The 25,045-nt window shown below is 36.7% G+C and overlaps 2 protein-coding genes and 1 pseudogene across 2 annotated transcripts; all 3 read right to left on the reverse strand.

The window, feature by feature from the left end:
* Window positions 1-2,339: 2,339 nt before the first annotated feature.
* On the reverse strand, window positions 2,340-3,954 carry LOC104426416 (probable glutathione S-transferase). The gene is made up of 2 exons (XM_010039474.3): window positions 3,557-3,954; window positions 2,340-3,137 (listed from the first exon to the last, which is right to left on the reverse strand). The coding sequence occupies exons 1-2, from the start codon at window positions 3,869-3,871 to the stop codon at window positions 2,772-2,774; spliced, it is 681 nt and encodes a 226-aa protein (XP_010037776.2). The 5' UTR covers window positions 3,872-3,954; the 3' UTR covers window positions 2,340-2,771.
* Window positions 3,955-8,126: 4,172 nt separating this feature from the next.
* On the reverse strand, window positions 8,127-18,985 carry LOC104427860 (annotated as a pseudogene).
* A 74-nt stretch (window positions 18,986-19,059) lies between these two features.
* LOC104426417 (probable glutathione S-transferase) lies at window positions 19,060-22,187 on the reverse strand. The gene is made up of 2 exons (XM_010039475.3): window positions 21,791-22,187; window positions 19,060-19,668 (listed from the first exon to the last, which is right to left on the reverse strand). Exons 1-2 carry the CDS (start codon window positions 22,103-22,105, stop codon window positions 19,303-19,305), a joined length of 681 nt encoding a protein of 226 aa, XP_010037777.1. The 5' UTR covers window positions 22,106-22,187; the 3' UTR covers window positions 19,060-19,302.
* Between the last annotated feature and the right edge of the window lie 2,858 nt (window positions 22,188-25,045).

The following is a 25,045-nucleotide window of genomic DNA, read 5'->3' on the forward strand; positions in this document are numbered from 1 at the left end:
CACGCCATTATTTGTGCCATGAAAGGGGCCATTTTTGTCCGAGATTGTTCAAATTCAATATTCAAATATTCCTTATTTTCAAAATCTCTAGACCTAAACCCTAATTCCCTAATTTCGTACATTTTTTTTAAGGATGGGAAATCGACACGTTCAGGCCAAAGGGTGACACCATGGCGGCCTTGCTGGCGAAGCTGGAGGGGCTGATAAGGAGGGTGTTCCAAGTTGGCGGACCTACTGCGAGAGATGACCCCTCGCCCCGGGGGAGGGGGTGCGGCGGGGAGAGATGGTGGTAGGAAGGTCGAGGGAGGAGGTGGAGCTGTATAGGTAGAGGAAGTGGAGGAGAAGATGGTGATGAAGCTTTTTAGGATTCTGAGGCCGATGGAGATGGACCCCGTGATGATGAGAGCGGTGGTTAAGGAGGAGATGTTGGCAGAGAGGGTCGAGCAAGCAAGGGCCAGGAGTTGTAAAGCCATCCTTGCTGCTAGTTCTACTTGACGTCCGTTAAGTCAAAGCATGAGAATTTGAAGATTTTAGGATAAATTCTTCGACATCTACTTGATTAGGAGTAGATAAATTGATTAATGACACCAATTGCGTATGCAAGAATAGGTTGCATGAAAAGAATCGACATCTCATCTCGTATCTAATAACGAATAGGAACCGAATTGGCTCTTCTTATGTGCTAGAATTCAATTACGACGAGTGAAACAAGGCCTGAATTAGGGCATAGAAGAGGGGAGAGACTCACGGGCCACAACCTCGAGTCCTCGGATTTGCGTTTCTCTGTCCAAAGTGAAGTGTTAGTCCCTCTCTTTTAACATAGCATTGCATAGCTCCCACAAAGATTGAAAATCCCACCGAAAAGATTACCGGGCTTACACGGCCCAACATAAAATAGAGATGAAATGTCCAAAAATATTTTTTCCTCCGTAATCTTGTAATAGTTATGATTCCATATGTTACATAAGATCATAACAATAAAAACTATTAAAGCTTTTATCGTACATTATGTCATTTGTCCTTAAGCAACAGTCAGTGAAGCTCATTTTTAAAGGGTTACTTTCAGTTTTTTAGTCTATATTATTCACCTACGTTCACTCTCAACTCCATTTTCCACCACTAAAGGGAGGATCGCTTCATGTATTCCAAACCATCCCACTTGGCTAACAGAATGAGAGGCGAATATAGAGTCCAAAGTTGCAGAATTAGGGTTACATACCACTTATTTCACGCCCACCCATTTCGACGTGGGATTCTACTTCAACAAGGCCCATTGTTGAAGTCTGCATAGAATGAGTGTATATAAGTGAAATGGTATATAGCCTTGATTTCACTAAAGTTGAAGCCATATAAATTTCTCTTTTGGTATGTTGGGTTATGCAATATCTATTGTCCTATTTGTTTCTCATCCTGTCTGAGCTTAGCCTCCCTATTTCACTTTCAAAAAAGGAAAATTCTAAAGATGAATTGAGTAATGATGCTCTGTGTTTTATTACTTTAATCTCAAATTTACGAGTATGTTCTGGCCAAATCAGCATATCTTTTTCTTTTGTTTTATATCACATACGTAATTTCTCAATTTGGCAAGTATAAACATCAACAGCACAACAAAATGTGTTTATCATTATTAATGTATATGCTCATGGTTTATGGCCTTCTACGGAGAATCCATAATTGCAGCTTTGATGCACGTATTAGTATTAATATATCTTAGAATTCTTGATTGGCTCTATGTAAATACCTAGGGAGTATGGATCAAAGAATTATGTCTTGTTTGTACCTTGTTACCGATATTTAAAAAAAGTATATAGTTACATTAAATGTTATGATGTATCTTAAATTATTTTATATTATCGTTATTGTATTGCCGTGCAAATTTTCATGTTTAACATCATCATCTATTAAAGAAATAATTTCGAATAATTGTGATCGAACCTATCATTTCAATGTCATCATTTTAGCACAAAAGGCTTGGCTCCGTTGAGTAAAAGATGCATGTGATTCCATGTGGTGAGTTCCATCCTCTTAGACCGCGAAGTGCTACCAATTCCTTGTGGATATCGATTCTAAAGAGCTTGCGATTGCTTTGTACAAACTCGAAGTTATTTGTCCAAGAAAATAAGACCTTATCAGGCTTGTTGATCAATCATGCACAAGAAGAAAAAGGCATTTTGAATTTTCACTCATTATATAAAACTCACAGCAAATTGATGCTTAATTAAACCGTGATTCGTCATTATCACGGACCATCACTATCAAGAAGCAACAAACCTAAAATACCATTCGAATAAATTTTTATTACAACCAAAAATGACATAACACAAACACAAAGAACCCAATCAAACCACAACCCAGATACGAGCCATCGCTCAATTTAAAGACAGAATGATTACATTTTCATCCAAGAACTTAACCTAGAAATGAGCCATTGCTCTCTCGTACGGATCTCATGGTAAGATCGGGTTGTCCTTCCATGTCCGTCGATGTACTCAAGAATCAAATATAACAATTTGATTTACATGGACAAGGAGGAACAAGGCATTTGGATTTTCATTTAATCCATAGGAAGTACGTATATATAACACGTGGGACACCACAAAATCACAGCTAAATGACGCTTAACCATGATGATTTTTTCAATATTACTGACAATCACTATCAAGATGCCATAGACTCTAACATACCACTCGGATCAGCTTTATGACAACCCAAAATGCCATAACACAAACACAAAAACCCAATCAAACTACGACCCAAGGATGACCCGAAACTCACACCCTATTTTTGTAAAAGCTAGTTAACATCTCGAGTTGAGCCTTGAAGAAGGCCAAGATCTTGTCCCTTGGAGGCAGATTCTCCTTGATGACAGGGCAATTCTTAAACTCTTCGGCCCACTTACACAGCATTGGGAACTTGTCCTCAGTCAGGAGGTCGACCCCGACCGCTTCTTGGAAGGGTCCAACCCAGTGGCCGATGAAGCTGGCCACGATATCGACGAACCCGACGGTCTCGCCTCCGAAGAACTTCTTGCCTTTGAGCTCGCCTTCAAGAGTGCTCAAGAGCTCACATGCTTCCTCATTTGCCTTTTCCCTTTCGGGCCCTCCGCTCATAAAGGATTTCCAGATAGCTGGCACGCACTGTTTACAGTATAAAGAATAAATTTTGCTTGGTCAACAGATCTTGTGATCATGAATTAGATCTAACTAGAGACGTGGTCACCAATTCCAACTCAAAACTTAGACTTTGGTGGTGATCAAAGTCTAAGACCACTATCATTGAAATGAAGATTACATCGGAAATTCAAGCCCTAAATGGCTTTTTTGTACACAGAATGTAACAAATCCTCAATCTTTTCTCTTTTGTTTAGTATAATCTCAAATCTTATGAAGATGCGATGTGGTCCTTTCAAGAGAAGTCAAGGAAGCCTTTGCTAGGAGGACTTGGAGTTACATCTCATCTTAATTAGATTAGAACCATTGCACTATTACGTGTTAACACAACCCAAATGAGTAAGTGGAGGAGAGCATCAAGCTCAATTTTAAGACAAGATGATTACCTTTTCATCAATGAACTTAGCCCAGAAACGGGCCATTGCTCTCTTGTACGGATCTCGTGGCAATATCGGGTTGTCATTCCATGTCTCGTCGATGTACTCAAGAATCACCTGAGACTCTGCGATGGGTTTGCCATTGTGGACAAGCACGGGTATCTTCTTGTGCACAGGGTTGTACTTGAGAAGTAAAGCGCTCTTGTTGTGGAATATGTCTTCCTCTAAGTACTCATATTCAACACCTTTGATCTTTAGAGCTATCTCGATTCGCCGGCTAAACGGGCTCCCCCACACACCAAATAGCTTCAATTCTTCACCCATCTATCTAAACACAGTCGCCCGCTCTCACACAGATAGAAGCACTCTTCTTGTGTAGTGACTAAGTAAGAGCTTGTGAGAATGGCTTGTTTTCCTGTTGGCTTCTTATAGGGTTCAATTTCAGAGATGATTCCTTCGCGCGCAAGACAGCCCATCAACATCGATGTTGTTTTTGTCAAAGTTAATGCTGGAAAATCTTGGACTGTGCGGTTCCGTGACTTATTGTCTATGTGGTTTAGTCAAAGTAATACTACGAAGTTTTTTAGTGGGCTTTTCGAAGACTTATTGCCCAAGAAATAAGCAGATTGGCTGAACAGAATTTTGATACGTCACCCACAAAGAAAAATTATTCAATTTAGAGGGTAGGGTCGTCGGATGCACAGTTCAGCGTGGACAGAATTATTAAAAATGGACAGAGTCGTAATACATGATAGCTTCATTCAATTTAGATTAGGTATATGATGTCATTTGAAAAGACGACTACTAACTTTCTAGTGATAATCGTTGTGACACGAGTAACGTGGAAATTAATGAATTTGCAACTAAATCAAACGTGAAAGAAAACAAAATTATCAATTAAGTTGAGATTATGAATGAAGAGACAAATAATATTCTGTTCATTGACTAATGCATAGCACGTGTCTATTTATAAGCTTTACATAACGACTATCTAAAGTAACAAATAAGAATAAATCAAAGAGAATATATAGAATCATTGAATATCCCCAATATATCTTTAATATCCCCAAACTCAAGATGATTTCAAAGAAGTCAACTTGAGTTTGGAAAATAAATCCAGAAAACGCCTGGATAAATGTGTATTGGTGAAAACATCAGCAATTTATTCAACAAATGGAGTAGAGACAAAACAAATGGTGCCACAAAGAATGTGATATCAGGTGAAATGACAATCTATCTCAATGTGTTTGGAGCGCTAATGAAAAACATTGTTATGTGCAATTTGGATAGCACTCCAATTGTCACAATGAATGACTATTTTGCTATGATGGCGCACACCCGTATATTCTAGTAGCCACTATAACAATAACAACTTTGACAGTCGTCTTAGCAAGAGCTCGATATTCTGTAACAGATAATGGTCTATTTCTTGCTATGCCTTGAGATAAGCTTTGGTTTGACGGAGAATCGATAGAGACGTGGCTAATGTGACTGGCGTCGTGGTGGCCACCCTGTAGCAGACTCAATAGGCGCATCTCAGGTAACAATGGTTATGATACCAAGTTGAGATTTGTGAATGAAGAGAAAAATAATATTCTATTCATTGACTAATGAATAGTACACATGCCTATTTACAGGCTTTACATAATAACTATCTAAAGTAACAAATAAGAATAAATCAAAAAGAATTTACAGAATCATAGAATCACAGAATATCATAAATATATCTCTAACAAAGTAAATCAATCAAAAACAACAAAGAGCAACGAAAGTTTACATTATTCGATTCAAGTATCAGTATCTATTCCATAGGAAGAGTCAATGGCAAGAATCATGAATCTAAAGAATGTAGAGTTTACAATCGCTCAAGTGTTTCACTACGACTCAAACGAAAACAACAAAATTGTCCACACGTGTTTTTAGTGAAAATTCGACATTGCCTTCTCAATTTTCATCTCTTTGTACGAAGTTTTGCGATTAAAGTGACCCTAATTGCGGTTGAAGAGAATTAAATGTGGATGAGAATAGCTGCGTAAAGCGAGTAGGAAAGATTCTTAACCATGTACTACATCGGTAAAATTTCAAAGAATCCTTGAAAGGGACTTTTTTCTTGAAGTATCCTCAGAATGGTGCTTTCAAATAGCTCTTGAAGTTGGTGACTTTATCTCGATTGACCGCCATTGCACTGGCGGCACAAATTTTCGCCGGACGACGATTACACGCATGTCACGCCATTATTTGTGCCATGAAAGGGGCCATTTTTGTCCGAGATTGTTCAAATTCAATATTCAAATATCCCTTATTTTCAAAATCTCTAGAACTAAACCCTAATTCCCTAATTTCGTACATTTTTTTTAGGCTGGTAAATCGACACGTTCAGGCCAAAGGGTGACACCATGGCGGCCTTGCTGGCGAAGCTGGAGGGGCTGATAAGGAGGGTGTTCCAAGTTGGCGGACCTACTGCGAGAGGGGACCCCTCGCCCCGGGGGGGGCGGCGGGGAGAGATGGTGGTAGAAAGGTCGAGGGAGGAGGTGGAGGTGTATAGGCAGAGGAAGTGGAGGAGAAGATGGTGATGAAGTTTTTAGGATTCTGAGGCCGATGGAGATGGACCCCGTGACGGTGAGAGCGGTGGTTAAGGAGGAGATGTTGGCAGAGAGGGTCGAGCAAGCAAGGGCCAGGAGTTGTAAAGCCATCCTTGCTGCTAGTTCCATTTGACGTCCGTTAAGTCAAAGCATGAGAATTTGAAGATTTTAGGATAAATTCTTCGACATCTACTTGATTAGGAGTAGATAAATTGATTAATGACACCAATTGCGTATGCAAGAATAGGTTGCATGAAAAGAATCGACATCTCATCTCGTATCTAATAATGAATAGGAACCAAATTGGCTCTTCTTATGTGCTAGAATTCAATTACGACGAGTGAAACAAGGCCTGAATTAGGGCATAGAAGAGGGGAGAGACTCACGGGCCACAACCTCGAGTCCTCGGATTTGCGTTTCTCTGTCCAAAGTGAAGTGTTAGTCCCTCTCTTTTAACTTAGCATTGCATAGCTCCCACAAAAATTGAAAATCCCGCCAAAAAGATAACCGGGCTTACACGGCCCAACATAAAAAAGAGATGAAATGTCAAAAAATATTTTTTTCCTCTGTAATCTTGTAATAATTATGATTCCATATGTTACATAAGATCATAAAATAAAAACTATTAAAGCTTTTATCGTCCATTATGTCATTTGTCCTTAAGCAACAGTCAGTGAAGCTCATTTTTAAAGGGTTACTTTCAGTTTTTTAGTCGATATTATTCACCTATGTTCACTCAACTCCATTTTCCACCACTAAAGGGAGGATCGCTTCATGTATTCCAAACCATCCCACTTGGCTAACAAGATGAGAGGCGAATATAGAGTCCAGAGTTGCAGAATTAGGGTTACATACCACTTATTTCATGCCCACCCATTTTGACGTGAGACTCTACTTCAACAAGGCCCATTGTTGAAGTCTGCATAGAATGGGTGTGAATAAGTGAAATGGTATATAGCCTTGATTTCACTAAAGTTGAAGCCATATAAATTTCTCTTTTTGGTGTGTTGGGTTATGCAATATCTATTGTCATATTTGTTTCTCATCCTATCTGAGCTTAGTCTCCCTATTTCACTTTCAAAAATGGAAAATTTTAAAGATGAATTGAGTAATGATGCTCTGTGTTGTATTACTTTAATCTCAAATTTACGAGTATGTACTGGCCAAATCAGCATATCTTTTTCTTTTGTTTCATATCACATACGTAATTTCTCAATTAGGCAAGTATAAACATCAACAGCACAACAAAATGTGTTTATCATCATTAATGTATATGCTATGGTTTATGGCCTTCTACGGAGACTCCACAATTGCAGCTTTGATGCACGTATTAGTATTAGTATATCTTAGAATTCTTGATTTATGTAAATACCGAGGGAGTATGGATCAAAGAATTATGTCTTGTTTGTACCTTGTTACCGATAATTAAAAAAAAGTACATAGTTACATTAAATGTTATAATGTATCTTAAATTATTTTATATTATCATTTACTGTATTGCCGTGTAATTTTTCATGTTTAACATCATCTATTAAAGAAATAGTTTCGAATAATTGTGATAGAACCTATCATTCAATGTCATCATTTTAGCACAAAAGGCTTGGCTCTGTTGAGTAAAAGATGCATGTGACTCCATGTGGTGAGTTCCATCCTCTTAGACCGCGAAGTGCTACCAATTCCTCGTGGATATCGATTCTAAAGAGCTTGCGATTTCTTTGTACAAACTCGAAGTTATTTGTCTAAGAAAATAAGACATTATCCGACTTGTTGATCAATCACGCACAAGAAGAAAAAGGCATTTTGAATTTTCACTCATTATATAAAACTCACAGCAAATTGATGCTTAATTAAACCGTGATTCGTCATTATCACGGACCATCACTATCAAGAAGCAACAGACTCCTAAAATACCATTCGAATAAACTTTTATTATAACCAAAAATGACATAACACAAACACAAAGAACCCAATCAAACACAGCCCAAGGAAGACCCAAAACTCACGCTTTCTCCTTATAAAAGCTTGTTATCATCTCGGCTTGTACCTTGAAGAAGGCCAAGAACTTGTCTTTCGGAGGAAGATTCTCCTTGATGACTAGGCAGTTCTGAAATTCTTCGGCCCACTTGCACAGCAACAGGAACTCGCCCTCAGTCAGGACGTTGGCTCCGACCGCTTCTTGGATGACTCTGACCCAATATTCGACGAAGTCGACCATGAGGTTGACGAACCCGACAGTCTCTCCTCCGAAGAACTTCTTGCCCTTGAGCTCGCCTTCGAGAGTGCTTAAAAGCTGACGTGCTTCTTCATGTGCCTTTTCCCTTTCGGCCCCTATGCTCGTGCAGGATTCCAGAGAGTTTGCATGCACTGTTCATAGTGGAAATAACAAACTTTTTATGGTGAAATGTGTAAGAGTTTTCCTAATGTGGACTACATTAATTGATATTGTAATTTACTGTTTTTACAGTTACCATAAAATATGGATGATCTAAAGTGAGATAAAATGTTTCTTAATTAGTCTAATATGAGACTGGCTAGTGTGAGCCGAGTTGAGCTTAACTCGTAATGAGGAGACCTGATTGAAAACTCTATAAATAGTACTCAAGTCTCTCCTCTAACCCTAATTCTCACATGTATCCTCACCTAAAGAGCATTTACCTAATGCTAAAGTGAGGGGGGCTGTCTCATTGAGCCAGTGATACGGAGGGCAATAGAGGAGAATAATTTGCGCGTGGAACATTGTGTTTCCACTTCCGCTTCAAGAACGATAGATCCCAAAGTAGGAGCGTTAATCTTTCTATTCAATTATGTATGTTCTTATTCTAGTTATGGAGATCTTATGATGGCGCAATTTGCATCCAACATGTGGTATTAGAGCAATCATAACCCTAGAACTCGAACGCATAAGATTTTTGCCATAATTTGTGATGTTCATGATTTTTTGTTCAATAAAAATAAAATTAAATCCCAAATTCGGATTGGGCTCCACGCACTGAGCACTTAGGTGGCGCGTGCAAGTGCATGGAACATCGGATCGGCGCGTGGTTAGCAGCATTGGATTCGTATGTTCATTCTCTATCTTGTGGTGTATTTATTTTATATGTTTGATGATTTTATGGATGTGAAAATACATACAAAGCCCTAAATACGTGTATTTTTAGTGTATTTTTACATATTTTTCTTGTATTTTCTATGATTTTGGAAATACAAGTGTTGGGTTATAGGTATGTTATCACATAACTATTATAATGGTGTAATTCATTAATACAAAATTAAACTTTATTGTGAACTGAAGCTGGCTTAATGAGATACAATCATTATAGGATAGTAATTGAACTATGTATTGAGGTGATGAGAAACAGTAAAATGTTATAAAATTTTTGTTGCTCATGCATACTCCTTTACATGCTGGTAACCTTTGAATGATGGACGTCTTAAAAACCTGTGACCAAATTGATTGTACTAATTAACACATCTGCTGAATGTGGGTAATGCATGTCAGTTAAGTCATTGCATATTATACCTAAACTCATCTGGTCACTGGTTAATGTCCATTAAGTTGAATATTTTTTATTATTTAGGAATATGACAACATTTACGCAGAGCAATAGTATCTACTCTTAAAGTTTAGATATTTGGTTATCTGGTTTGACTCAATTAATAGGCCACTAGTTGATTACAATGATAATTTGTTACCTAAAAAAAATTGGCTAATAAATCAGTTGTTGGCCTTGGAGTCATTTTTTGCCTTATGAAACTCATTTGTTTTAATGGATCGGCTGTCAGGCTTGTCGATTTGGTGTACCACATATTACTATTGATGTTAATTTAAGAGAGATCTTCTAGATCAACATTCTTTTTATGTTGTTATGGTAATCTGTAATCATGGTGCATAAGAGATGCTTTATTCTCTGTTATGAGAAGTTTCTTGTGTTGCTGTGATCAATGATCTCATTGGAATATGTCTTTTAGGTTCTCTCTCCCTCTCTCTCTCTCTCTCTCTCTCTCTATATATATATATATATATATATATGTATGTATGATTAATTTTTATTAATAAATAAAAATGTAATTAGCATGATATGTGATTTTAGTAATTTACTGCCACTATCACTAAAGTTAAAATTACATGTATATGGTGTATGTGAGAAATAAAGTTTATATCATTGGTATGAGAGAGTTTCAAGGATTCAATTGAGTAGTGACCGCCAAAGTGGCACGCTTGATTGGGTTTGAGAAATTTCGGTCTCTTATGTTGATTGGGATGTCTCCCGGTCTAATGCGTGGTCATATTCCCAAAGAAGGTGATTGTGTATTAGTTCATGGAGAAATACATGATGGTGTGGTGGAGGAGTGAATGATCCTAGTGGTTTATATGCCCAAAGGTAATAAATTCACGAAGATTGGAATATATTCTCATAACCGCTATCATATGGGGAGTGTACAACTGCATGTCATGTATTCTGCCCAAATGTAATTATATGATTATGCGTGTAACTCTCTGGATGTGTATTTGCACGTCAAGTTACACGGTACTCACATGATGCTAATTATATACATTGCTTATTTTTCAGTCACATTTTCTGTAATTAATAACTCCACTATTATTGAGATTTTTACTGTTTCAAATTTTAAGTAATGGACATATGATTTGCTGCTTGGGAAAAGAACATTAGAATTTGCTTACTGTCCATGAAGCATTCCATTCAGGAACACTTGAAAAGTGGCTTGTCTATTGACTGCACTGTTAAAAGATGATGAAAGCTTTAATGGCTTGAAGTTATGTTTTATCTAATATCGAAATTAGGACACATCTGCAAAGATTGTGTTTAAGTTCTAATGGCACATACATCTTGTATATGGTTGAAGAGGTTATTTTAAAAAATTTTCTATTTAAGAAATAATCTCACACATGTCTAAAGGAAGAGTAGAAAAGTTGACAGTGTTGATATTTTGTCTACTCTTAACAGTTATCTAAAGACTTTTATAGATTATTGTGGAAGTAAAATTACCGAGATAAAGAATAAAACAATTACAATTAGCCTTAAAAAGTTGTCAAGCTTAATAATGGCCATGAGTATTTTGACAAATATGACAATGCGAAATAACTTAAAGGGTCATTTGTCAAATACTTGGTAGATTCTGGGGTGGTAATTTAATTACTATGCCTAAAAATCCTGACAAAAAAATTTGGCCGAAAGACATAAAATGCACCATATTGAACATAGTGATGAGTATGATCAGTAAGACTAATTTATCTAGTCTTTTGTGGGCTAATATTTTGAAAGCAACCTTTTCACATACAAAATGTGTTTCTTATCAAAGTTATTTCATAAATTTCTTTTGAGTTATAAACTTGACATAAATTACTTGAATCATATTAAATTTAGAGGTGTAATGCATAAGTGAGGTTATCTAATTCAATATTAAATGTGTTGGAATTTAGATCCACTTCAAATTATTTTGTATCTTATTCAGATTGTTTTAAGGGGTATTAATTTTATGACTCTAAAGAATGTACAAGAATTATGGAATCACACCACCACCTGCGGTGGCCTAGCTGGATAAGAGCTCTTATAAAGTTTACCCAGGACGGAGGGGTTTAAATCCCGTGGGACGCACGGGATCTTAAGCGTGACGTCGGGGTGGTGGGTCCTTCGCTAGTGTCGCCCCAGGGTTTACCCACCGGCTGTCAGCCGTACAGGGTTCCCTAGGTATAAAAAAAAAAAGAATTATGGAATCACATATTATAAAGTTTCTACAGCTCGATGTAATTATAGATGATAATTGCCCTCAAACTATTAAGAATAATAGTGCGATAGAAGATTACTGAGTATTTTTTTTTTTTGGTAACCCAGGGAACCCCGTAAGCCGACAGCCAGCGAGCAAACCTTGGGGGAGCGACTGCAAGACCCACCACCACAGTTCTCCAAGTAAGAATCCCTAACGACGTCTTTGGGATTCGAACTCCTCCCATTCGTGATGGGGAGAGAGCCCCAAGCCAACTGCGCCGCTGCGGGCAGTGGTAAGGTCACTGTGTTTTTTTTTTTGGTAAGGTCATTGTGTCTTTATCTTTGCCTATACAGATAATTGTGGTACAGATAGTTATGGAATCTTTTATACCATAGATTAAATTTGTTGAGGTTTAAGGTACTATTTTTGATATAGTTTATGATGGAATTTTTCAAACCTCTCAACTATAGAATGAAGTGGTTATAGCTTTACTCGGGAGATTTGTTAAAGAAAGACGATCAGTTTTTTTTTTTTTTTTGTAAAAAAAAGACGATCAGTTATTTCATTAGACTTTATAGTCTATTTGTGAGAGCATGACTGCAATATACACTACATAATTGATTTAGCGACATAAATATATGTTGTTTTTTTTTTATTCTCAATCAAATATGTGATTAGATGCCATAAAATGCGATATACAATCTATGAAACATCATTGTGTATGGAAACTTATTGATTTGCCTAAAGATCACAAGTTCATTAGTTGCAAATTGGCGTACAAAACTAAAAGAATTTCAAAGAAAGATTGTGGAATTTAAAACCAAATTGGTAGCTAAAGTTTTCACTCAAAGAGAGGTGGATAGTTAGTGAAGAAATAATTATTTCTTTATAGTATTTTTTTAAAGATTATTTCAGAGTGAACATGGCAGTAATAGTTTATTTTTTTTTTATATGGAGTTACGTCAAAGAGATACAAAATCTATATAAATGCAACTGGAGGATTTTGCAGCAGATTTAAGTAAACTTTGTGTATAGACTGAAAAGTCTTATTCTTGATTTTAAGCAAATTTTTAGATAATATTATTAAAGTTTCATAGTGTTGTTATTTTGTTTAATTGAGAACAAAGTTTTTTAATATATATTGTAAGGTCAGTGAGAGGAAATTTATTTTTCTCATACTTTATATACGTGATATTTTGTTTACTAGTAGTGACCTTGAGGCATGGCATCTTTTATCCTTTGTACTGAGGTTCGTAAGGATTGTTTTCACCATATTATATTAGATTTTCTTAAAGGACATTTGCTGATTGTATTTTGAAAATATACAATATATATCATTGCAAGCCAGGAATTGCTCCTGTTGTTAAGGGTGATAAACTGAATCTATCACATTGTCCTTATTTAGATATTGAGAAAATTTAATTAAATGGCGTATCTTGTGTCAGTGTATTTAAAAGTATAATGTATGCTCAAATTTGCACTAGGCAGAAGTTAATCAAATCCAAAACGTGATCACTAGGTTGTTGTCAAGAATGTTTTAAGGTACTTAAAGATGACAAAATATTATATGCTAATTTACAGACATATTCAATTCTTACGGCTAGTAGGGTATTCGAATGTAAATTTTGCTGGCTATTAAGATGATATGAAAGCAATAACATGATACATATTTATGTTAGTATGAAGTGTAGTAAATAAAGTTCTATGTCATCTTCTACTATGTAAGTAGTGTTAGTAACATTCTTTTAGGTTGTTACATGTGCTATTAGGCTCCAGAAACTCATGAAAGAGTTGATTGTTTTAACTTTATGGATAGACCCATACGGTTGTATTAAGATAACAAATTTATAATATTATTTATTTACTACAGAGGTCTCAAGGGGTCTAAATATTTGGTGGTTAATTTTTTACCAAAAGGAAACGGTACAGAAATGTGACGTAATAATATAATATATTTTCACGGATGATATGATTGCAGATCCACTAATTAAAGGCCTACGCCCATGTGTATTTGAGTGACATGTCATTAGCATGGACCTAGGAGTATCATGAGATGCTATAGTTTAGTGGGAGCTATTTTGGCTGTACTCTAATAAAGGTTTCATCTGTGCTCGTTACACTTTGTAACGGTTTGATATGTATCAACTTTTAGATTCAATAAAATATTTTTGAATGTGTTGTTATTATGTTGAATACATATTGATAAAGTCTCAAGGTATTGTATAAATCTTGAGTGAAGGCTAGGGGCATCCGGTTATTAGCCTTGTGCATATGCCTTGTTATACATAAAGAAAGGTTAACTGTAAGGATAAGGTATATGTGGGTTCATTGGAACCATAAAGCATTATTTCTGTTGGATATATGCTGGTAAATGTGCCTTCCAAAAGCTTTATTTCCATATGACACATCATTTTTGAAATCACAACATCCCGAAGGCCCGTCGAAACCAAAGTACGAAGACTCGATAGAGAAAATTCCCTTTTTCCCCATAACAAATTCCATTTCCGACCATTTTTTGCCTGAAAAACCCCGACGGTTGGATATATGCTAGGAAATGTGTCTTCCAAAAGCTTTATTTCTGTACGACACATCATTTTAGAGATCACAGCACCCTGAAGGCCCTGCGAAACCAGAGAACGAAGACTCGATAGAGAAAATTCCCTTCTTCCCCATAGTGGGTTCATTGGAACCATAAAGCATTATTTCCGTTAAAGCATATATCTCTAGTGGCACAAGTTTTTGTGACGCTTAAAGTAAGAAAATTGTGACTGACAAATGTGATCTTTTTATGAGAGATGTTATCCATTTGACACACTACCATATTGAATCCATATCAATAAAGTTAAGAGCACTCGTAATCACGGAAGGCTCTATGTGTATACATACAATTACTGCCATGATTCAGTGTTTAAGACTTTATGTGATAGGATTGACTATTAAGAATTATCTTTGGACCAAATGTGCACACATACAATACGATTTCAATTAATATAGTTTAAGTGGGAGAATATAAGAGTTTTCCTAATGTAGACTACATTAATTGATATTGTAATTTATTGTTTTTATGGTTATCATAAAACATGATTGGTCTAAGGTGAAATATAAGGTTTTTTATTTAGTCTAATATGGGATTGACTAATGTGGGCCGAGTTGAGCCTGACCCGTAATGAGGGGGTCTGGTTGAAAACTCTATAAATAGTGCTAAAGTCTCTCATCTAATCCTAATTCTCACATGTATCCTCACCTAAGGATCATTTACCTAACGCTAAACGTGAGGGGGGCCGCCTCATTGAGCTAGTGATACAGAGGGCAATAGAGGAGAATGACTTACACGAAGAACTTTGTGTTTCCGCTTCCGCTTCAAGAACGATGGATCCCAAAACAGGTGCGTTAATCTTTCTACTCAATTATATATGTTCTTGTTCTAGTTATAGAGATCTTAGGATGGCGCAATTTGCATCCAACAAAATGATCTACTAATGAGGACGTAGATCTTATTAGAGAGGTTGTGGTCAGTAATTGTAACTCAAAAACTCATACTCTAGTGGTGATCGAAGTATGGAATTATTATTATCATTGAAAGGAAGATTGCATTGAAAATTTAAGCCCTAATTATTTTTGTACCCATAATGTAATAAATCCTCGACTTTTTCTGCAATATAATCTCGAATTTTATGCAAATGCTGTAATATATGGACTAAAAAAAAAGAAAAAAGAAAGGGCTTGAAAAGTCAACAAAAGAAGCTGAAGGAGAATTGTAGAAGCTTTTGCCGTTTTAAAGAGAGGAGAGAGGGAGGCATTCGGCAGAAATGAAAACAAGGGAAACAAAGAAACAAGGGAGAGGAGAGAAAGAAGAGAAAGAAGAGAAAGGAAAAAAAAAAAGAAATTTTTTTTTGGTGCGCTCGTGATCCGGACGCCTCATCAAGCTGACTCAAGTGTGTTTTGCAATGTTGTTAAGAGATCAAAGCCTTTAATCATCTACTTGAAGCAATCGTTTCAATTATGGCTTGAAATTCGGATTTCTTGGATATTTGTGTGGCGAAGCCCGATTTTTGAGTCGTTAAGTTGCATATTTTTGTAGAAATGGTACTTTGGGATGTTGTGAAGCTATAGCATCTTACGGATCATAATTTGAGCTTGCGGTTTGTCCGGAATGAAATTTTAAAGTTAGCACATTTTGGAACTGTAGCGAATAGTAGCTTCGAGCCTTATTTTATTTGTTTTTGGTGCTGTTTTGGGGCGGCTGAGTTGGGATTGTTGTAGTACATCAAGAGAGCTTTCTAAAGACTATAAGACAACTTGAAATGGAATTTTGTGGAGGAAGTTATGGCGCTACAAAGTTAATGTGTGGGCCGTGCCTAGCGGAAAACAATGGGTTTTTGCTAAATGCGAGCTTTCATGGCGCATAGGTGTCGTTTTATCAAAAAAATAAGCATAATATAGGTGAGTCATTATAAGAATATCATTTTTACTCGGCCATTTGATATTGTTTTTCCGTTAATTTTTATGGATCCGAATGCATTGGTTCAAGTAAGTGTCGTAGTTGATTTTTGGTTTTTCCCAAGTCAGTAACACTATTTCTTCTTTATATTTTAAACTCATGTTTTGAGAAACACAGTGGATTATATATTTTATGAGTTGATAAAAATGCATCTTTTGTTGCAAAAAAAGGATCGAGCTTTCACTGTCATTTTGTTGTTAAAAAGATAATTATCCTTTGAATTGGGTTTGAATGATTGTTTGAAAAAGGGTTTGTGAAATTCTTTATGAAAGAATCTTGAAGCATTTTGAAGAATACTTTGATATTTATATATCAAATACTTGAGTTGTGATATGACTTATTTTGATGTTGGATTGTTGAATAGTGTGATTGGTGGTTGATGCTCAATGTCTCTGTGAACCCTGATGGGTGTGTGGGTATGCGCATACTAGTTTATGATATCCTTATGAGCCGAGCCATCAGCTAATAATAAGTGAAGACCTTGCCAAGGGAGGATCTTAGTCATTTTGTTACGGGCGTTACGCATGACCATGGCTAAAGATTTTAGCATGAATTGGTCAATGGATAGGACCATTGACATGTGATTTGAGTTTGGTCGATGGAATAGACCATTGATGTGTTGTTTGATGAGATTAATCAATGAAATAGACCATTGATACATGTTTTATGAGATTGACTAATGGACTGAACCATTTGTATCTTCGGTATTTGAGTTATGATATATATTATGTTAAAAGTGAATTATGATTGTGTTTTAAATTTGTATAGTGATTTATTGATCCGCTTAGAAGAAATGTGTTACTCACTAAGCTATGGTAGCTCACTCCTCTCATCTACTTGTTTTCCAGGTTCTTCAGTGAGTCGCGAGTAGGCGTGAGCGTTCATTCGAGGAGGACTTTTGTGGTGGAAACTTTTTGGTATGACTTGTATATAGTTAATAAGTTTAAAAGTTAGTCTTTGTAGAAAGTATATGTTTTGGTTTGGTGGATTATAAATATACTCGGATATTGTAATCAAATGCCCTTTTGTCAAATATACATATGAATGTATATATGTTGATATTGGGCTGAATCTTGGTTATCTTGAGGCTACATCCTAAAGTGAAAGGACGGCCGTGTCATGCCCTTTCTCTTGTGAATCGGGGTGTGACAAATGCAATATGGTCCTTTTGAGATTGTGCATAATGACTCTATTGCCTTTTTACAATCGAGGTCTATGACTCCCGATATGCTTACTTGGTTTCTAAAGCATGTTCATGATGTTAAGAACATGCATATTCTTTTTCCCTTTAAGAATAGCCGTATTAGGTTATTTTTAAGACAATCGCCAATCCAGACATTAGAGAAGGATGATAAACTCAGTCAGTCACTCATGGGTATTAAATTAAAATCTTAGGGATTGGAAACACGAGAGGCTTATGTGCTCTAGGGAAAGCTTTAGGGTAGAATCTGGGTTCCTCAAACGAGCGAAGGACTTAAATTATAGAAATGGTTTTAGACAAAACTTGACTTTTCGAATGCTTAGTCTTTCAAAAACCCAGATGTATACCCAGCAAATACAGGCACTACGAGTACTCGAGCCTAAGATTCAGCTAGCCTATCACACTTCACAGTTTCCAATCTCGCACTTTTGAATGTCTTCCACACCAGTCAAAGCCAACCCCGTTTATCCGGCAATGAACTAATAACATCTTCCAGCTCTTAACTCTGCTTGGCTCATTAAGCCTCCGGTATTCACTTAACTTTTGCATATTAAATGTCAACACACAACCTGAATCAATACGTTACAAAGAGCATCGAACTCAATTTTAAGATGAGAATGATTACCTTTTCATCCAAGAACTTAGCCCAGAAACGAGCCATCGCTCTCTCATACGGATCTCGTGGCAAAATCAGGTTGTCCTTCCATGTCTCGTCGATGTATTCAAGAATCACGTTAGACTCCATGATGGGTTTGCCATTGTGGATGAGCACAGGTACCTTCTTGTGCACTGGGTTGTGCTTGAGAAGCGCAGGGCTCTTGTTGGGGAATATATCCTCCTCCGAGTACTCATATTTGAACCTTTCATCTTCAGAGTTATCTCAACTCGCCAGCTAAACGGGCTCCCCCATGCATCCAATAACTTCAATTCTTCATCTATCCGAACACGGTCTCACGCTCCAGCAGACGCCGAGAAACGCTCTTCTTGGGTAGTAGCTAAGTAAGAACTTGAGAGAGTCGCTTGTTTTTTGGTTGGCTTCTTATGGAGTTCAATTTGGGTGATGTTTTCTTGGCGCGTAAGACGGCCCATCAACATCCATATTGTTTGGTCAAATCCAATGCTTGGACAATTCTGGAGTTGGTGGTTCGAAGACTTATCATTTTATGATAATTAGACAGATTCAAGACTACGAAAATGTTGGAGATTGGCTGAACTGAATTTTATACATCGTGCGCACAAAAAAAATGTTGAATTTAAATATGGGGATCATTGGACACACCGTTCAACATGAATAGTGAAGAAAATAAAGAATTTGAGTCGATGAAGTGCACTTTTTATTGATATATTGTGCAATTATAAATAGAGATATCGTTATTTATAATTGGGTTTACCCTTTCAAAAATTTATGATTCACCAAAGGCCATTATTCTTATAGTAGTCTAAATACCGTGGTACTAGCTAATACAAAAAATATAACAATTTGATTTACATGGACAAGGAGGAACAAGGCATTTGGATTTTCATTTATTGCATAGGAAGGACGTATATATAGCACGTGGGACACCACAAAATCACAGCTAAATGACGCTTAACTATTATGATTTTTCAATATTACTGACCATCACTATCAAGATGCCATAGACTCCTAACATACCACTCGGATCAGCTTTATGACAACCCAAAATGCCATAACACAAACACAAGAACCCAATCAAACTACGACCCAAGGATGACCCAAAACTCACACCCTATTTTTGTAAGAGCTAGTTAACATCTCGAGTCGAGCCTTGAAGAAGGCCAAGATCTTGTCCCTTGGAGGCAGATTCTCCTTGATGACAGGGCAATTCTTAAACTCTTCGGCCCACTTATACAGCATTGGGAACTTGTCCTCAGTCAGGACGTCGACCCCGGCCGCTTCCTGGACGGGTCCGACCCAGTGGCTAATGAAGCTGGCCACGATATCGACGAACCCGACGGTCTCGCCTCCGAAGAACTTCTTGCCTTTGAGCTCACCTTCAAGAGTGCTCAAGAGCTCACATGCTTCCTCATGTGCCTTTTCCCTTTCGGGCCCGCCGCTCATAAAGGATTTCCAGATAGTTGGCACGCACTGTTTCCAGTATAAAGAATAAATTTTGCTTGGTCAACAGATCTTGTGATCATGAATTAGATCTAACTAGAGACGTGGTCACCAATTCCAACTCAGAAACTAGACTTAGGTGGTGATCAAAGTCTAAGACTATTATTATTGAAATGAAGATTACATTGGGAATTCAAGTCCTAAATGGCTTTTTTGTACACAGAATGTAACAAATCCTCAATCTTTTCTCTTTTGTCTAGTATAATCTCAAATCTTATGAAGATGCGATGTGGTCCTTTCAAGATTGTTATGTTGGAGAAGTCACGGAAGCCTTTGCTAGGAGGACTTGGCGTTACATCTCATCTTAATAAGATTAGCACCATTGCACTAACAGAAAAGATTATGACTTTGTTACCTTTTCACTGTCAGTTGTCTACAAACTTCCGATATCATTACTTAATTTCTGAAGTATATTCATGATTGTTAAGAAGATGTAAATTCTTTTTTTTTTAGACCTAGATATATGAATTTACTTTTAAGACAATAACCAATCTAGACATAAAAAAGAATCACGAATTCAGATACTCGCTCATGCATATCAATTACGATCTTACGGATTGAAAATACGAGGACCCCATGTGCTCTGGAGTGTAGGTTCAATTTTCCTCGACACGTGAACGACTTAATTAGTGAAATGGTTCTAAACAATATTTGTTGACTTTAGAATGCTTAGTCTTTCAAAACCCAAAAATACCCCCACAAAGACAGGCATTGCGAGTACTCGAATCTAAGGTTTCATTTGTTCCATGCTCTAGGAAAGCATTTTCTAATTTTTAAAATTGATTTTTAAAGCATTTTCATGATTTTTTGTCATAGAGCCCGCCAGAATCATGAGTGGCGTCGAGCTCGTCATTGATTCTCAAGCCTTCAAGGCTAGCGGGTGAGCTCGCTGTTGATTTGCGAGTAGGCCTTGCCAGTCGTAGCAAGCTCGAGGTCGAGCTCACTAGTGGTTGGTGAGGCCTCGAGCTCACTCAGGGCTGGTGATCGTCCGAAGAAGAAGATACTGTCATTAAAAATAATTAAAATTTTGATTTTTAAATAAAATAAAAAAATTATTAAAATGAGTATATGGAGGAAAATCAAATCGAATTTTTCATATCGAACAGGAGAAAGTATTTTCTAATTCATGTTCAAATTTTAGCCGAATGTCAAAAAATATTATCATTTTTCTAAAAATATTTTTCAAAAATGTTACATTTTTGTAAAACAAACGGAGTCTAAGATTCAGCTTAGCTTATCATAATTCTCAGTTTCAAATGTTGTACTTTTCAATGCCTTCCGCACTAGTCAAAGTCAACCCCACAGTTTATGCCGTGATTACAGGTTTGTTTGGTAATGCTTTTGTTTCAAGAAACAATTTCTTTTAAGAAATAGTCTTTTTCTATTTCTATTTATCGTAACAATTTTTAAATAAAAAAAATGTGTTTAGTAACTATACAAAATTTCTATTTTCAGAATGGAAAAAGAATAGGAATATGTTTGGTATTATCCATAAAATTTCTATTTCTTTTAATATTTTTAATATTTTTTATTTTTTTCTTTTCTTATTCTTCATTGCCAGCGATCAACCACCGTTACGATAGTTGTCACTTGTCACTCGCCAGCCATTGATCGCCAATGGGCCGGTGGGCAACGACAGTAGCTAGCGATCAAATGGAGGGTGGCTACAAGCGTAGGCGGTCGACCGGTGGCTGGCGGCAACGGTAGGCGTTAGCGGTGGGCTAATGAGCGGCGGTGGCGGCCAAATAGCAGAGGGCAGCAAAGAAGAAGAAAAGGAAAAAAAAAAAAAGAAGCTTATTTCTAGAAATTGTTCATGGGAACAAGAAACTACTTCTTTTTACTTATTGTTTCTATTTCAAATCCATCCTTCAACCACTTTTCTATTCCGAGGAATAATAGAATTAATTGACGTTACCAAACATATTTATGTTCTTTTTATATTCCGAGGAGCATAAGAACAGAAAAATCAAAAAATAGAAACGTTCCCAAATAGCCCCTACATTACCACAAGATATGCATATTACGTGTTAACACAACCCAAATGAGTAAGTTGAGGAGAGCATCAAGCTCAATTTTAAGACAAGACGATTACCTTTTCATCGATAAACTTAGCCCAGAAACGGGCCATTGCTCTCTTGTACGGATCTCGTGGCAATATCGGGTTGTCATTCCATGTCTCGTCGATGTACTCTAGAATCACCTGAGACTCTGCGATGGGTTTGCTATTGTGGACGAGCACGGGTACCTTCTTATGCACAGGGTTGTACTTGAGAAGTAAAGCGCTCTTGTTGTGGATTATGTCTTCCTCTAAGTACTCATATTCAACACCTTTGATCTTTAGAGCTATCTCGATTCGCCGGCTAAACGGGCTCCCCCAAGAACCAAATAGCTTCAATTCTTCACCCATCTATCCAAACACAGTCGCCCGCTCTCACACAGATTGAAACACTCTTCTTGCGTAGTGGCTAAGTAAGAACTTGTGAGAATGGCTTGTTTTTCTGTTGGCTTCTTATAGAGTTCAATTTCAGAGATGATTCCTTAACGCGCAAGACAGCCCATCAACATCGATGTTGTTTTGTCAAAGTTAATGCTGGAAAATCTTGGAATGTGCGGTTCCGTGACTTATGGGTTGTTTAGTCAAAGTAATACTACGAAGTTTTTTAGTGGGCTTTTCGAAGACTTATTGCCCAAGAAATAAGCAGATTGGCTGAACTGAATTTTGATACGTCACCCACAAAGAAAAATTATTCAATTTAGAGGGTAGGGTCGTCGGATGCACAGTTCTCCGTGGACAGAATTATTAAAAATGGACAGAGTCGTATTATATGATAGCTTCATTCAATTTAGATTAGGTATATGATGTCATTTGAAAAGACGACTACTCACTTTCTAGTGATAATCGTTGTGACACGAGTAACGTGGAAATTAATGAATTTGCAACTAAATCAAACGCGAAAGAAAACAAAATTATCAATTAAGTTGAGATTTATGAATGAAGAGACAAATAATATTATGTTCATTGACTAATGCATAGCACATGTGTCCATTTATAAGCTTTACATAACAACTATCTAAAGTAACAAATAAGAATAATCAAATAGAATATATAGAATCATTGAATATCCCCAATATATCTTTAATAACCCCCAAACTCAAGATGATTTCAAAGAAGTCAACTTGAGTTTGGAAAATAAATCTAGGAAACGCCTAGGTGAATGTGTCTTGGTGAAAACATCAACGGATTATTCAACAAATGGAGTAGAGACAAAACAAACGGTGTCGGGAAGAATGTGATATTAGATGAATTGACAGTCTATCTCAATATGCTTGATGCATTAATGAAAAATATTGTTATGTGCAATTTGGATAGTACTTGATTGTCACAATGAATGACCGTTCTGCTATGATGGTGCACTCCCATATCTTCTAGTAGCCATTATAACTATAACAACTCTGATGTCATCTTAGCAAGAGCTTGATATTCTACTTCTATATTAGAGCGAGTAACAAACAATGGTCCATTTCTTACTATGCCATGAGATAAGCTTTGGTTTGATGGAGAATCGGTAGAGACGTGGCCGATGCAACTGGCATCGTGGTGGCCACCTTGTAGTAGATTCAATGGCGCATCTCAGGTAACAATGGTTATGATACCAAGTTGAGATTTGTGAATGAAAAGAAAAATAATATTCTATTCATTGACTAATGAATAGTACGCGTGCCTATTTTTAGGCTTTACATAATGACTATTTAAAGTAACAAATAAGAATAAATTAAGAAGAATATACAGAATCACAAAATCATAGAATATCTTAAATATATCTCTAACAAAGTAAAGCAATTAAAAACAACAAAGAACAACAGAGGTTTACATTATTTGATTCAAGTATCGGTATGTATTCCATGGGAAGAGCCAATGGCAAGAATCCACTATGAATCTAAAGAATATATAGGTTCCAATCGCTTAAGTGTTTCCCAAATCTAGATTTTACCTAAAGCAAACTCACAAGTATTATCCCTCAATCCACAAAGAACTCACTTTTGAAAACTCGCAAAGAGAAAATCTAGTGCTCATCTTGTTTGCTTCGCTATATTTGATATCGGAGTAGAATTTTATCTTTTACATGAATGTGTGTGTATGTATATACATATATACATATACATTTCCTATCCAAAATAGGAACCCATTTAGGAAACCTACTAAAACGAGGAAATTTATTCAAACTCAACACATATTCTCAACAATTTTCATCTGCACTTGATGTTTGAACCAAGTCATAATGCTCATTACGACTCTCTCAACGCCTTTATTGGAATATAATACGCGGAAATGACAGGATCTTACAATTTATGTCAATGCAAAATCACCAGAGAAATAAACGATAAATAATAAGGACACTAGAAATTTACGTGGTTCGGTCCGAGTATTGGTACCTACGTCCATGAGGAGAGCCAACAGTAGATAATTCATTATAATAGGAGAATCAATGTTTACAATTGCTCACATGCTTGAGTGTTTCTCACACCTAAATTTAATCCCAAACTCAAAGTGTTTATAAATAAACAACTCATTAGGATATAAACTCACTATACAAAATCACCGCGTGTTCAAGCTCGAACAAACGCTCTATGTACACCAAAATCAAGAACTCCAGCGTTCATTTTTGGTTTGCGTATGTACGACTTCGCGTTCTTGTTCAAGGCTTCGCGCGGCTTCTTGTGGCTCTCAAATCTTGCAGCTCCATAGGTTTTTTTCTTCATGCAGCACTCACCTCCTTAAAGGAATAAAAAAACCTAGGCGTTTTATGTGTGTGCGCCCAAAGTAAAAAATTTGACCTTGGGCCCCACTACTTTAACGAAACGCACGCCTACAAGGACTCTTCTTCTGTAAAGGCAATTTCCTTCTTTTTTCTATCCCCCTTAAAGATAAATAGACAATATAAAATATAGTGTGCCCCTTTTTTTTTGTCTTCTAGTGACAAAACATATCTTCCTTTTTTTGTAAACCTTCAAGGAATTCAATGAAACTCGTTCTATTGATCGAAAACATCCAGACCCAAAAAGAATTTTGAATTTCTTTTCTTGTGCATAATCTTGAATATTATTTCCATCGGAAAATATCTTTACGATCAAATAATAAAAATTTTATCCAAGCAAACCACGTTTTGCAAACGCTTAAACTCAAGACATAATTTAATAATTCTCCATCTTGGCTCAACGTTTGAATCCAAGTTATAGTGCTCATCATCCATGTTGCTCTCCCAACGCCCCGACGGGTGCTCACTCTCCACAAACACCAATAGAGCTCAAGTAGAGCTTGAGCTTCGCCAAAGAAATAGACTTAGTC

Source organism: Eucalyptus grandis, chromosome 11, assembly GCF_016545825.1.
Source record: "Eucalyptus grandis isolate ANBG69807.140 chromosome 11, ASM1654582v1, whole genome shotgun sequence".
Classification (NCBI taxonomy): Eukaryota; Viridiplantae; Streptophyta; class Magnoliopsida; order Myrtales; family Myrtaceae; genus Eucalyptus; species Eucalyptus grandis.